The sequence below is a fragment of the Solanum tuberosum genome, unplaced genomic scaffold (assembly GCF_000226075.1).
Source record: "Solanum tuberosum cultivar DM 1-3 516 R44 unplaced genomic scaffold, SolTub_3.0 scf00335, whole genome shotgun sequence".
Taxonomy (NCBI): domain Eukaryota; kingdom Viridiplantae; phylum Streptophyta; class Magnoliopsida; order Solanales; family Solanaceae; genus Solanum; species Solanum tuberosum.
In genome coordinates this window covers 407,749-422,059 of record NW_006239280.1, presented here as the reverse complement: position 1 = coordinate 422,059, position 14,311 = coordinate 407,749, and the positions used below count along the sequence as shown (strand labels likewise).

The 14,311-nt window shown below is 31.6% G+C and overlaps 1 protein-coding gene across 1 annotated transcript; it reads left to right on the top strand.

Moving 5' to 3' along the window:
* Window positions 1-6,516: 6,516 nt before the first annotated feature.
* Window positions 6,517-13,780, top strand: LOC102596283 (uncharacterized). The gene is made up of 10 exons (XM_006361461.2): window positions 6,517-7,338; window positions 7,512-7,603; window positions 7,885-7,987; window positions 8,723-8,955; window positions 9,213-9,344; window positions 9,580-9,702; window positions 11,722-11,850; window positions 12,422-12,639; window positions 12,998-13,151; window positions 13,336-13,780. The coding sequence occupies exons 1-10, from the start codon at window positions 7,122-7,124 to the stop codon at window positions 13,552-13,554; spliced, it is 1,620 nt and encodes a 539-aa protein (XP_006361523.1). The 5' UTR covers window positions 6,517-7,121; the 3' UTR covers window positions 13,555-13,780.
* Window positions 13,781-14,311: the final 531 nt, after the last annotated feature.

Sequence of the window (14,311 nt, the reverse complement as noted above, 5' to 3'; positions counted from 1 at the left end):
TAATATTTGTAACAAATATTAGTTTTACATATGAGAACTTATTGAAACAGAACCCTTCCTAGAAGGTGGCTGCGTAAATTAGTTACTCATCTAATATTTGTAACAAATATTAGTTTTACATATGAGAACTTATTGAAACAGAACCCTTCCTAGAAGGTGGCTGCGTAAATTAGTTACTCATCTAATATTTGTAACAAATATTAGTTTTACATATGAGAACTTATTGAAACAGAACCCTTCCTAGAAGGTGGCTGCGTAAATTAGTTACTCATCTAATATTTGTAACAAATATTAGTTTTACATATGAGAACTTATTGAAACAGAACCCTTCCTAGAAGGTGGCTGCGTAAATTAGTTACTCATCTAATATTTGTAACAAATATTAGTTTTACATATGAGAACTTATTGAAACAGAACCCTTCCTAGAAGGTGGCTGCGTAGATTAGTTACTCCACTAATATTTGTAAATTGTAACTTCTAAGTTCTAAGTTGCAATTAGATTTTATTGAATAAATTTGAATGCTTTATTCAAGTCTTTTTTATATTAACTATTGTCTTGCATTTTAATTTTAATTTTAAAATACTAACTCCACTAATATTTGTAAATTGTAACTTCTAAGTTCTAAGTTGCAATTAGATTTTATTGAATAAATTTGAATGCTTTATTCAAGTCTTTTTTATATTAACTATTGTCTTGCATTTTAATTTTAATTTTAAAATAGTAACTCCACTAATATTTGTAATAACTTCTAATATTTTATTGTTTTTTGTATTAAATCAAAACAAAAGACTACATCACTATTTCAAGTTAAATATATTTAAAATACAAATTTGAACTTCTCAAATTTGAAATTTGAAACTTGAAACTTGAAATTTGAAATTTGAAAACTTAAGCATTTTTTATTAGCTAAAAATGTTATTGAAAACTAAATAAACTAAAAATGCTATTCAATAACATATAATTTCAATACAAATAAATAAACATATAAAAAAAATAAATAATCTCACGTCCCGTCCCGCCAAACCCTGTCCAGTCCCGTATATATAGTGGGACGGGATGGGACGAATTTTTATCCCCCCAATCCCGGTCCCCACAAAATCCCGGCCAAGACGTCCCCTGTCCAGTCCCGTCCCCCTTCGTCCCGTCCCCCAGTCCCCGTCCCCGTCCCCTTGCCAGCCCTACTCCACGCTATGAGTCATACTCCACGCTCACCCCTCCTAATCCCACAACCTTACTTCCTACCCCCAATTTCTCTAGTGTTTACCTAACCAATTATTTTTCTTTTTTCCAACCAGGGCCGGCTCAATGCTTTGTAATTTGGGAGCCTCAAAATTTTTATCAAGAACAAATTATGTGATAAATTTATTATAGAAAAAATTAATTATTCATGATAAAAAGTATAATTTTTTTAACATTTTAACATCTTTTGTATTTTTGTTAAAAATAAAAATTAATAGTGAAAAGTGTTAAACAAAGTGAATTACAAATTATTTTTTATTTCTTTTTAAATTTTAGTTTCAAGCATTACAACAAGCATATTAAAATGGGATATACCAAGTCATCAACTTCTTGAATCAGATTCTATGGTTCTAACTCTTATCTTTATTTAATATTTGTCAACTTATTACTTATAAAATTATGTTAACAATTCAGATAATAATTGTCTCACTGAAAGAATGTTTTTCAATGTTGAGTTGATAATTACCTAAAACTAATAACTAAAAAAACAATATTAAATACTAGTAATAATTTTCATCTAAATAGTGTAAAAAAAATAATTTAGAATAAATATGTATTCAAAATTTATTTATATTTAGATCTCAAATTAAAATTTTGCTTTAGGGACCAATTACATTTAGTCTCAACTTATGCCAAATTGCCAATCCTCCAAATTAAAGTGACTATTTTGGTACGCGTGGTCTTCCTCTTCTATCGATGAAAACTGAAGAAAGTAAGAACTTTACCCTCTCATGTAATATAGGCACCCAATTCAAAATGTTTTTGCATTGGATAGTCAATTCTAGATTGTAACTAGTATTTCGATGTAGAATTAATGATGTTGATGTTAAATTTGACGAGATTCAAGATGAATTAATGTGAAGATTTGGTAGCTAGAAAGATAATTCTTCATTAGTATAAAAGTCAAGATAGTAACTTTGTAGGTCAAATTTAGATAAATCATAAAATGATTTCGCAAGTTAAACGTCAACATTTTGACACATAGTGACATCAATAAGGATAATTCATTCGTATAAATAGATAACTCTTAATTCATTTGTAACACACCTCTCACTTGCCTTCTCATCTTTTAAGGTATTTGATCTTTCTTTTTTTCTCTTATGGTATTTCACTTGTACTCTTGTGGAGTGAAATAAATATTGATTGTTTGTGTCCGAGGATCAGGCAAAAGAAAACAAATTTTTACCAAACCTCGTAAATTCGTAATGTATAATTGTTGTATCATTTACTATTTATTAACTACCTTTAGATATAGCAGTTGTGATTTCATCGCTCTCTATATATTCGACTTCCACAGCAATTAGATTCAATAATTTCAACAATTGTTTTATGATGTGATATTAAAATTAGTTCTATATTTTCAGTTCAAAAATGCTCTCAAATTTATTTAATTCTTAGATATATAGAAGCTAGTTTATGCCTGTACAAGTCAAAAAGATGTTTTGGTTTCTTTTTTTCAACTTTCTGTATAATGTACTCTACAAATATGTTGTTGCTCATAAAAGACCATGCATGATTGTAAAACTAGGAACAATTTTTTGTTTTTAATTAATTAAACATCGTATTACTACATATTAATTAGTTTTACAAGTTCATAAGACAAATATGTGATACAACGTTATAAGAGTAGTAATTAATAATCAACCGTGTTACTTAAATGATTCATTTTATGTACTTCGAATACACTTTACTAATTTTTATCAACAAGTAAAACAACTTCATGGGGTTAACCAGACTATATATATATATATGAAAAAATGGTTTAAAATATATCTGAACTTTGATCGAAATTGTTGTAACAATCTCAAACTTTGAGCAGGACCTATTACCCCTGACTATTTAATAGTGTATTTTAAAGATATATAGGTGTCCACGTGGACATCATAAATATCCATCATTATAAATAGTAACTTGTTCAGTTGTACATTTATATATCTTTAAAATATAGTACTATTAAATTGTGCAGGGATAATAGCTAGGTAGGAGAGGACCTAGGTGGATGGGCGGGGGTTCACCCAAACCCCCTCGATAAAAAAATTATACCGTATATATAAGGTTAAAATTATTATTTATGAGTATAAATATTAAATTGAACCCCCTCTATACAATTGTGATGCGTAGCCCAGTGATCAAGGGGGTTCAGAATGACTTCAAGGTTCCAAGTTTGATTCTTGCAAGTCGCGCTTATATATAATTTTAGCTTAAATTTCCGTCCTTCCCCACATCCCAAGCTTTTAGCTATAAGTTTTAGTTTTGTCTTTTCCCAAAGCCTAGCCCACAAATTAGCTTTCAAAAGGTTGTTTGATTTGGATTTTACAAAGGTTAATATCAATACTAAAATCACTAAAGCTTATACGAAATTGTGTTGAAGTTTGATGACATTTTTTGAATTTCAAGATTCAAACAAGTCTATTTTTTCTCGCAAATTTTTCATATATCTTTTATATATTTTATTTTTTTTTAGTTATTTTGACTTATAGTATTTTTTACGTATCTTATAAATATATAAATTTCATTTTTAAAAAATTTGAAAATTCTAGGCGCAAATATTCGATCAAACTTAAACTATTTGACTCTCAAAAAATGAAAAGTGTTACATAAATTGGGACAGAGGGAGTATTAATTAATATAACATTTGATTTTTTTCATAAATAATATTTATATACATTTTGTAAAAAATTCTATATCATTTTTCGAAGGATATAGAATAAGAATAGGCTCCTAGTAATAAATATATTTAAAACGTTAAAACAACAAAATTAATAGGGGATTGGCCAAATTTATATAATTTGTTATTATGAGGATTACCTTTTATTCAAAAAAAATATTTTGTAGATTAACATTTCATGTTTGACTAATAAATTCAATTTTTTTTCTCGTCAATATTAGAGATCAAATTTGTGCTTGACCAAAATTTTCAAAACTGCTTTTAGAGAAAGTTATGTTTTCAACTTTTGAAAAGAAGTTTTGCCACAACTCAAAAATAACTACTGTATGTGTTTTTCTAAAAGCACAATAGATTTTAAAAAGGTTCGATGAAGCAAGACATAAGTAGGAAGAAATGTTAAATGAAACATGACAAAACGAGTTAAAATTTGGTGAGTTAAAATGATCTTGTCTTTCACCACTACACTCCTTTTAATCAACCTTTTTGTAAATTTACTTTTTATATTCGAACCCCCTGAATGAAAATCCTGCGTCTGCCACTGGTAATAGGTCCTGCCCAAGATTTGAGATTGTTATAGCAATTTTGGTTAAAGTTCGGATATATTTAAGATCTTTTTCAAATATATATATATATGCAAGTTTGGTAACATGCTAGCTAGCTGCCAGACACATCCTTGTATTATATTTAGGTAATTAATCTAATTAAGACGTGAAAACTACATTGTTTCACCATCAACAACCCAATCAAGCGTGACCAGAGCTAGTTTTTTTTTGTTTTTATAATCAAAATGATGATTAAGTCAACTAATCTGGAATCAAGGAGGGAAAGTGTGAGGATCCATGTCCCAATATATATAATGAATAAACGATGAAAGAAGATGTGGGCATCTTATCTAATTTATACGTTACGTATGAAGAAATTAATAAGTAAAAGTGAACGAAAAAAATTAAATAATTTAATATGGCAAAAAAACTGATGTATGGAGATTGGAAAGCTAGTAGTAATATACACAGCTCAACCATCCATGTGATTATGTTTAGCTTGAATACCAAGGTTGAATGCACTTAAACCTATGACTAATTATTGTTTTTTCTTCTCATTCTTGTAATTTCAATGCCCATTAATTAATTATTAGTATATCCACATAAAATTTCGTAATACTGAGTCACAAATTTTACTTGGTTGTATAAGATTATTGTTAGTTTAAATATGATATTTGTTTTGAGTGTTATTTAAATTTTATTGTATCGTATTGTTAAGTTCATCGTTTAATAACAATAAAAAGTCTCATTTTGTATAACGACCGATTTAGTGTAATTACATCGTTACTTTTTTATTTTTATTTCTTCACTTTTTCTTTATTTATCATTTAATTTTTTTAATTTATTTTTTTATCCTATCTTTTTATAGTCTATTCTGTACACTATTTTATAGGTTTTTTGATGTATGATATCATATAATGACAAAAAATGATATAATATATTCAAATATTATATTTATTAAAATAATTTAATATATTATGATATATATATAATATAATACAATACAATATGATATCCTAATTCTATTATGAAACAATTATGATATATATATAATATCTAATATATAATACAATAAATATGATATCCTAATTCTATTATGAAACAATAGATAATTATCATTTATTTGCAATCTTAATAATTTAGATTTGGGTTATTACGATTTAAGTCTATTTATTTTTAAGGGTCTGAATCTTAATAATTTATATCTTAATTATTAATTGTATTGTTTTTTCTTCTTTTACAATCATTTAATGTATCTGAATGATTAAGATGTATAATGAAGTCTTAATATCATTAAAATGTTTATTGAAGAAATCCTACAAATCGCTACTCCATCTACTTTCACCCACCACGCACAACCATCGTTAATCACCAATTCACCACCATCTACCATCCATAACCACCATCTTTATCCTGATTTCAACCACCACTATCGTCAATCACAAAACCATTAATTGTTATCACCATTAGCAATCATTTGCAATCACAACCACAAACCATTATTACTTTGATTAATTACTATGGATAATTATCAATTTATCATTATTAGTCAATATTATCTACCGCTTACTACCATCACTATTCACTATATCATTATTAACTATCAATATCATTCTACTAAGTACTAATTATCATCCACCTACAACAACAATCACAATTATTCACTATTGTCAGCCACTGTACTATAAGTTACTATCCACAACCACCATCATCAGTCAACGCCATCCCAAATCAACACACCAATCATCATCATTAGTCAACACCATCACCAATTGTCATATAAAAAATTTAAAATATTTTATTGATATAATGTTAGATCAATTTAGTATTTTGTTATTTTTTATTAAAAAAACAAATTTTATACATTCGCATGTTGAATAAATAAACAATCTTCAACTATTTAATATTCAAATCTTCATATAACATTTTAATATTCAAATTCAGATGTATATTCAGATTCACATATCGTAACATTAATATAGAGATATTTTAATTTTAACAAAAACGAATTTTTTTTTAATATCTCAGTTGATTGAAGGACGGAATTTGTGTGCAAAGTGTCAACGATGCAAAGAGAGCGAGCATGCCCGTTTGAAGTTCAAAAAAAAAAAGGGTCCCCCACTCCTCCTTTCTCTTCTTCCCTTCCATCCTCTCACTTCTGAAACCCTCAATAAAGCAAAAGCTATGAATCAGAACAAATCCACCATTTTTGAATAAAGTTATAAATTCATGAGATTCTTCTTTCACACTGCTACCACTTTCAACTTTCAAATCCTTCATTCTCCCACTCCCTCTTCTTTTCTTATATAAAACAATTTTTTTACTCTTTTTTTTTTTTATAGTTTGTACACTCCAAATAGCCATCATTCCAAATACCCCTTTTCCTCACTTCCCTATGACTCAAAGAATGTGATAAAGAAAAGGGAAAGAGATTCCAAATGTTCCATTTGTCTCTTCAATCTTATATCTGTTGACCCAAAATCTTCACTTTTTACACCATTTCCTTATAGTATATTCAGTCTTTTTTCCTTGTTTCCTTCAACACCCTTCTATACTTCTTTCAACAATCAGAAAAGAGGACAAAATCCCACTTGGGGTTTTTGTTTTTCCTCTTTTGCTTTTGTTTTTCCCTCCCTTTGAACCATTTTAGTACTTTTGATGTTTGATTGAAATGGGTGGGGGAGGAAGAGTGGAGGTGGTAAGCAGCAAAGGGTGTTCTAAGCTGTTAGTGGATTTTTCCTCTTCATTTAGAGGGATTCCATCTTATTCATTGGAACCCTTCATGTCTCCTGCTTCCTCTTCCTCTGTTATGTCTCAATCAATACTCACCACTCCATCCAATTGTCCATTTTCTGGACTTGTTATCTGTGTAACTGGACTTTCCAAAGGTTTGTGATGCATTCTGCATACTTTGGTGTTGGAAATTTGAGCTAAAACTGATGTGAATTGGAAAAGGAGATGAAAAAGATTGTTTTTTAAAAAAAAATATGAAGTTGATATTGATGTGTTCTCCATGTTATGTTCTATTGCTAATTCTTGTTTCTTCAATATGTTATACCAGAAGCTAGGAAGCAAGTGATGGAAGCAACTGAGAGATTAGGTGGAAAATACAGTCCGCATTTGCACCCTCAATGTACTCATCTGGTGGTTCAGATATCCTTTTGTTTCTGCATTTCTTTTTCCTTGATCACTATTTTCCATAACCACGTTCTGTTTCCAAATCTAGTCAATGATACTTTTTTGCATTTTTTCCAGTTGACTACTTATCTTTTCCATACTTACACAAGCCAGAGAAATGACAATCGGATAGGTGGATCTAGTTAAATGTTTATAACTTGCTCATTAGATCCAGGTTATCAAGTGATTCAGGTCTAATGGTTGTGTTTTTTGGTTAAAATTTGTTGCTTGTATTTTTATTCCTTAATGTCTGGTACAGTTTTTCTGGACGAAAGTTTGAGCACGCCTCGAAACATGGTCTAAAAAATGGTCTACTTGTCGTTTCATTGGCATGGTTTGTGGATAGCGTGAGAAGGAATGGTAAGAAATGTTCTGTTTTGTATTTTTATTAGGGATGGTGCAGTAAGCTTCATAACTTGTTTTCTGTATTACTCTAGTATTCCAGGTTTTATGTTCTTGTTCAATTGATTAATCTTGTTATTTCTTTTTTCCTTGAAATGGACTGCTGAACATGCTGATCCTTCTTTTGTTTTTGGTAACTTTTATTTCTTTCAATTTAAATAACTTGTCAATTGTGGTTCTTAATAGTTTCTCTCCAGCAAACACGGATACAAGATTCTGCTTCCACTTCTCTTTTATGGCAAGGGATATGACTTGTGAGCATAATATAAAATATTTATTTTGGAAAAACTTTCAATTACTTGTACATTGTTTAAGCAGAAGGAATATATAGGCTAGTTTGAATTACCTAAACTTAATGTGTGGCGATTTGATGTTAAAATGGTTGAGATGATTACCTTTATCCTTCATGTTTTTAATTTAGTGAGAAATAAGCTGCTGTTTTAAATTCTTGAAGTTGAATTGTCATTCTTCTGTTTAAGATGTATCTACATGGATTGTCAATTGAAGGAGTTTCAAACATTGATGGTTAACTAGAATTTGGCTCCTTCTGTAATAAATAAACCTTTTACTTGCATTTGTTTTCAAGGTGCAACCCATATTTCTGCAGTTTTTTTTACAAAAGGTTTAGGGAATTTGTCTTTTATTTTCTTATTTTTTCTATGACTAAGACAATATTGCTTATGTTTGCTCCAGTGAGGCTGAATGAATCCCTTTATAGTGTTAAAGGTGTTGGACAAGGTGGTTTCTCTGTAGATGATATCAGCAGTCAGCATTCATGTCTCCCTGTTGCATTGCCTGAACATAGCAAACCACCTGACATGATTGAAGAGCCATTAATACATGCTGAAAGAGAACCTAAGCGAAGAACTCTGTCTGGTCATACCTTTTATGTTGATGCTGATGTTTCTGATGAGCTGCGTAGTAAGGTAGGTTGAGGTTGTAAAAAGACTCAAAATTGAATATTATGTTCAACTTATACAGGATTGTTTTGCTGTAGTACTGCTTATCTAAGTCTTATATTTGTTTCACTGAAAATCGGTGCTATGCCACTGTATTTTTCTTTGTTTGTTAGAACAATATGAATTCCAATGTTGCATCATATCTGAAGCGTATGCCATCTGAATCAATTCAAATTATTAAAGGTGCTTTGACTATTTCTCTGACTTCTTGTTGTAAATTTTAGGTCATCGAGTCTGCAGCAGCAGAAGGTGCTAGTTTGGTCAATCAGTGGTTTGTTGGTTGCAGTGCGAGTCATGTTGTCTGCGAAGGAAACTCAATTCGGAAATACCTCGGCCATTCCTCTAAAATTGTTACGGTAAGTGTTACTTTATTTATTTAGTGAGTATGCCTGAATTCTTTCTCATGTTTGCAACTTAATTGGAACTGAATATTTAAGTTCGGTGAATTGCATTTTTCTGATCCCACTTCTTTTCCTGGGCAAGAACTTTACATAAGTCCTTCTATTAGTATCTCCTTGAGGAATGTTGTATCATTCCCCTGCCTCCTTTCTTCATTGGAATTGCTTTTACAAACAATAAACTTTTTGTCAGCCGCTCTGGGTTTTGAAGAGTGCAAAGGAAAAGCGCCTGCAAAGGCTTGTTCATATGTCTGCTGATTTGGCTAGGCAAACTGGAATATTACTTGATAACATTCAGAATACAATTTCTAGCAAGGTATGTATTCATGTTCCTTCTGTTTGCCCTCTTCTCTCCTCTTTCACTATCCCCGTCTTCTAATGGTTATTGATGAGCTTTCCAAGGTGCTTTCTCTATCATCTTAAAGATTGTTTTAGAATATCTTCCTGTTGTTTAAATCCAAGGATATTAGCTTTGTGGTCTCTATTACAATCCTCCATTAGAAAGCAAATTGATATATATCATCAGATAAATAGACAAAGCGTATTTGTCTTGTTCTTTCTCGCACAAGGACACCATACAAATTGAGGGGTCTGGTTAATCTTTCTTTTGAGGTGGGTTCCACGGTGCTGTATATTCTCTGTAGTAGACTTTGGTGCTGTATCTGAGTTCATATGGATGTATGTGCCTGAAGGATTTTTAGTAAGGTATAGATATGAAGTGACAAAATTCCCTTCTTTTTGGCAGTAAATTTATGCATCGTCTTTAGTGAAAGCTTATGTAGTGTCTCATATGATCTTGTTCTAGTAAGCCCTTGATACTAGATAAGTAGCATGTCTGTCACATCTTTTTCATAAGGCCCACTTTCTTATCCAGAGATCAGATAATCTGGCTTTAATTGGGTCGGTGGTCCAGAGAAAATTTGTTAACTTTGGTTCAAGGATCCTGGCCTAGCATTTTGTAATTTGGACCATATGCTAGGGGTTTTAACTGTAATTTGGACCATGACCTACTCATTTTTCTGGTTTTCCCACAAATCTCAAAGAAAAATACATATCATAAGGGTGTTCTGGTAATTTATCCAATGTCTTAAGGGTTGTCTTTTGATCAACCTAAGAACTTCAGATAGACCATGTATTTTTGGTTATGAGCCTGTATAAGGTTTCCCATTGATGTAGCTATATATCCTTGCCCTTGACTATTATTAAGCTTGGACTCGGAGTAGTTACAGAATTTTGCAATTGGATCTGAGCTTAACTCCGTGAGATATTCCAAGTAACGGGACCAAACATTGAAGGAAACCTTCACCAACAACTATACCTCAGTTCAACAAGTTGGGGTCGACTATATGAATCCTCATTTCTTCATTAACCCAAAAATAGAAGTAATAGGAAGCAATCTTTTTTTGTTTGCTCCAAACTGATTACCACTATCCTTAAAGGAAACCTTCTAATACTTCTTACATAATGCATAAAGTTCAGTGGGACCCTTCTTTTACTCTTTTCAACACAACTTTTCGTCTATACTATTATCAAAAAAAGAGAAAAAAAGAAGCTAACTTGTGACTTCACATGTTTAATCAACAAATATTGGTAATTCTCCATTTCAGAAATTTTCTTGATAGTCGTACTGAAGAAAAGGTGGACTATAATAATGATGAATAGAGCAATTTATATTTAGAGAAGTGATTCTTGCTTCGTGTGGCTATTGTAAGCTTCTCTGGTCTTTAGTTGATTGGTGGATATTTAGTGAGGGTGTTGGTTGTCTTTTAATACCTCGAGTACCTCTCATGACCTGAACAACAGACATCATAAATGGATGCTAGGTGGGTGTAAGGCGATCAATGGATGCTAACGTAGGCGTTCCCTGGGTTTGTCATCATTTACCTTTTCTAAACTCAAGATGTTTATACCCAGTTTCTCTACTAAAATAGGTACTAAATGAATGACATTATAATCTTGGATGGGATTATAATCAACTTTACATGAAACTTTTATCCTGCAATTCAGTAATGTGGATATTGTGTCCAGTTGAAAGGTACCACATCTAGACAATGCTTGAAATTTCACAAGGAATTAGTTGCTTTACCTGTTGAAAGCTGTCTAGTTTTCTGGGGCTTTCTGTTAAAATAGATTTTACCATAAAAAATTCTGACAGTGTAACAAGTGATTAGTTGGATGGGATGGCCTCCAGTGGCTGATCTCAAATTGGTCACGTAAGATACACATATTTACAAGTTTGAGCTATCAATTTATATATTTGATTGAATTTTTGCATTGTAGCACCATCTTTTGATGATTTCTTGCTACAGTTTAATATTTTTTTAAATGAATATAGGAAGTCAACACTGGTGCTTATCTTCGAGATGTAACAAGTTCTACACCTAGAGTGAGCCAGGAAGAAAGGCAAAATGTTGCCAACGTGGCCAAAGATGGAGTTAGGAAGCGTCGTGGTTGGCGTATGCAGGTAAAAACACTTCCACTTGTTGTCATACAGCTCATTTTTTTTGTTTAATGATGCCACCAAATACAAATAGATGCATGGATGGTTTAGGCTTATAATACCTTTTTTCTGTTATGGCTAATATGTCAGCAATATATCTGTTGTGACACGGCATAACTCTCATTTTAGATTTAACATCTTAATTCAAGTTGCATTGCAATGAATTTCATGTTTATCTTCTCAATTGTGAGTGGTTTGGCCCAAGGTTGGGCCACTTGGTGTTAATCTCAATCTGCCATTCCAAAACACTTTAGAGGGGAACAGGAATCGGGTACTTTAATTCTCATAGTCTTGGCCCGATTTTGGTTTGTTTAAGAAATTATAGTTCACTGGTAGATTGCTTATTCTTAGTGCTCTACCAAAATGACAATTAGGCATTGCCAGGAGTCATGAGGGCTTTAACTTAGTTAATTCTTTTCACTCCTGTTCTTCTCTTATTTGTGTGTAGCACTCAACCAAGTACCAATTATGATCTCGTAAGTATATGACTATTTTCAATGAAAAATTTAAGTTTACTTTCCCATTTGATTTGCAGACTTGCCAAACCCCTCTACGTCACCTATCTCCAAGCAGCCTTCTAGATTCCATCTGCTGGTCGATATCTGATCCAACTTCGACTGCTTCTATTTACATGGATTCTTCCAGTGTGGAAGATACAAACCAACAGAACACATCTGTGTTTTTTGATGCAAAGGACGATCACAAAGCACCTGAAGCTTCATTTGTGAACCTATCCCGACCGCTTTCAGAAAGGTTTGCCAGATTTCTTACTTTCAGTGACTGTTACAGTTTCAACTAGCATACTTAAAACTTTTGAGTTCTTGCGCATATCATTGTTTCGCGGAGCATATCATGTTGGTTCTTTATGTGGGCAATGAACGATCAATTTTTTTCAGAACTGGTAATTGATGAAAGTCATGTATCGGTCATGTGCACTTGTTGGAATTTAGCATAGGACAATTCCAAGACCAATATCAAACTATTAGGTTACTATTGGCGGAAATGGTACACTAGGGACAGAATTGCTACTTAGCTCAATTATTGAGGAGTACAGATGTGATTCACTTTTTTTTCTTCCTTTGATTGTCTTTTTGTGTTTGTTTGATTGCAGTGAGAAAGCTGAGCTGATATTGAAAAACAACTTCGTTACCATACTGTTTCCAGTTGATCGATTTTCCGAAATGGGTCCATGTTCCAGGACCTTTTTTAGTGAAAAAGGGTTCACGTGTTTACAGGTGTTGGATTACATATATGCATTTTATCAGGTACTGGATTTATCCTTTGTTAGATTCATGTGCTTTTATTCAAGAATGGATAATAACAGAAAGATTTCAATTTCTTTAAATGAATTTGATTAGTTTCACACTTCACTTTTACTCGGGGAAGTTTAAAATGCTCTCTCTAATTGGATTTCTTGTTCCTAAAACATTACGTTTGTGATATTTCTAGGAAAACATGTCCCGTGGAGAGGTAGAGGTAGCGATTCACACAGATTCAAGGAATGCTGACCGACTAAGATCAGTTTATTGCAGTAAAGAGACTAGTGAGCGTGGTTGTGTAGAATTCAAGCGAATAGAATTTCTTGGTAGCCGTAAAAGTTTTGAAATGTTGAAGCGTGTTTCGGGTGATAATAACTGTAACGTCTATGAGTTATTGATCAGAGCATAAGTTCATAGGAGGAAACAGAGTTGGACGACATTCTACTTTGGTTTCGATTTGGCTGGTAACATACCTCTGGCCTTCCAAGTGCAGACTTGGATATGATGGAGAAGGTAAGTAAACACTGAAGAAAAACTGTACATATTCATCATCAAAAATCATTTTTGCAATGTGATGTTTTGTATATTTGTAAAGAAACAAAGGTTTACATACTAGCCAGATGTATTTTGATCTTTGTTTGGATTGACTTTTGACATATAAGCCAAAAGCCATAAGTTGGAAATTCTAACTTATGGCTTTCGGCTTATTTATGTTATTGTGGCTTAAAAACAAGTGCTTATAAGTATTTTTTTTAATTTACCCAATCACTATAAAACTGTTTAAGGAGGTGCCGAAGTGATATATATCCTGTTAAATTAGTCGAGGTGAGTGCAAGTTAACTTAAACACCATGATTATCACAAACACAAATTGAACTTCTAATTCTTTCGCTAGAGTTAATTATTCATGACTATGTGTTGTCACACAGTATTTTTTTTGTCTTGTTAAATACAAAATGGAATAATTCTTATTATTTCTATTTAATCTTACACTTGTTTAAGACAATTGAGACTTCATTCAATCAAATCAATAGAAAGATTTTTGTTTTTTCTATGATTCCGAGATATTCCAAGAGCTAGTGGTGTAGAGTTTGAAATTCAATGGATAATGAGTCTCCATCTATTCTTCTCCACTTAAATAAAGCATTTTTTATTTAAATTAAAAAA

Excerpts from the sequence above, each read along its gene's own strand:
- LOC102596283 (XM_006361461.2), top strand. The coding sequence starts at position 7,122 with ATGGGTGGGGGAGGAAGAGTGGAGGTGGTAAGCAGCAAAGGGTGTTCT. Across the intron at positions 9,703-11,721 it reads AGAATACAATTTCTAGCAAG|GAAGTCAACACTGGTGCTTA; the intron begins GTATGTATTCAT and ends AAATGAATATAG. Across the intron at positions 11,851-12,421 it reads GTCGTGGTTGGCGTATGCAG|ACTTGCCAAACCCCTCTACG; the intron begins GTAAAAACACTT and ends TTTGATTTGCAG.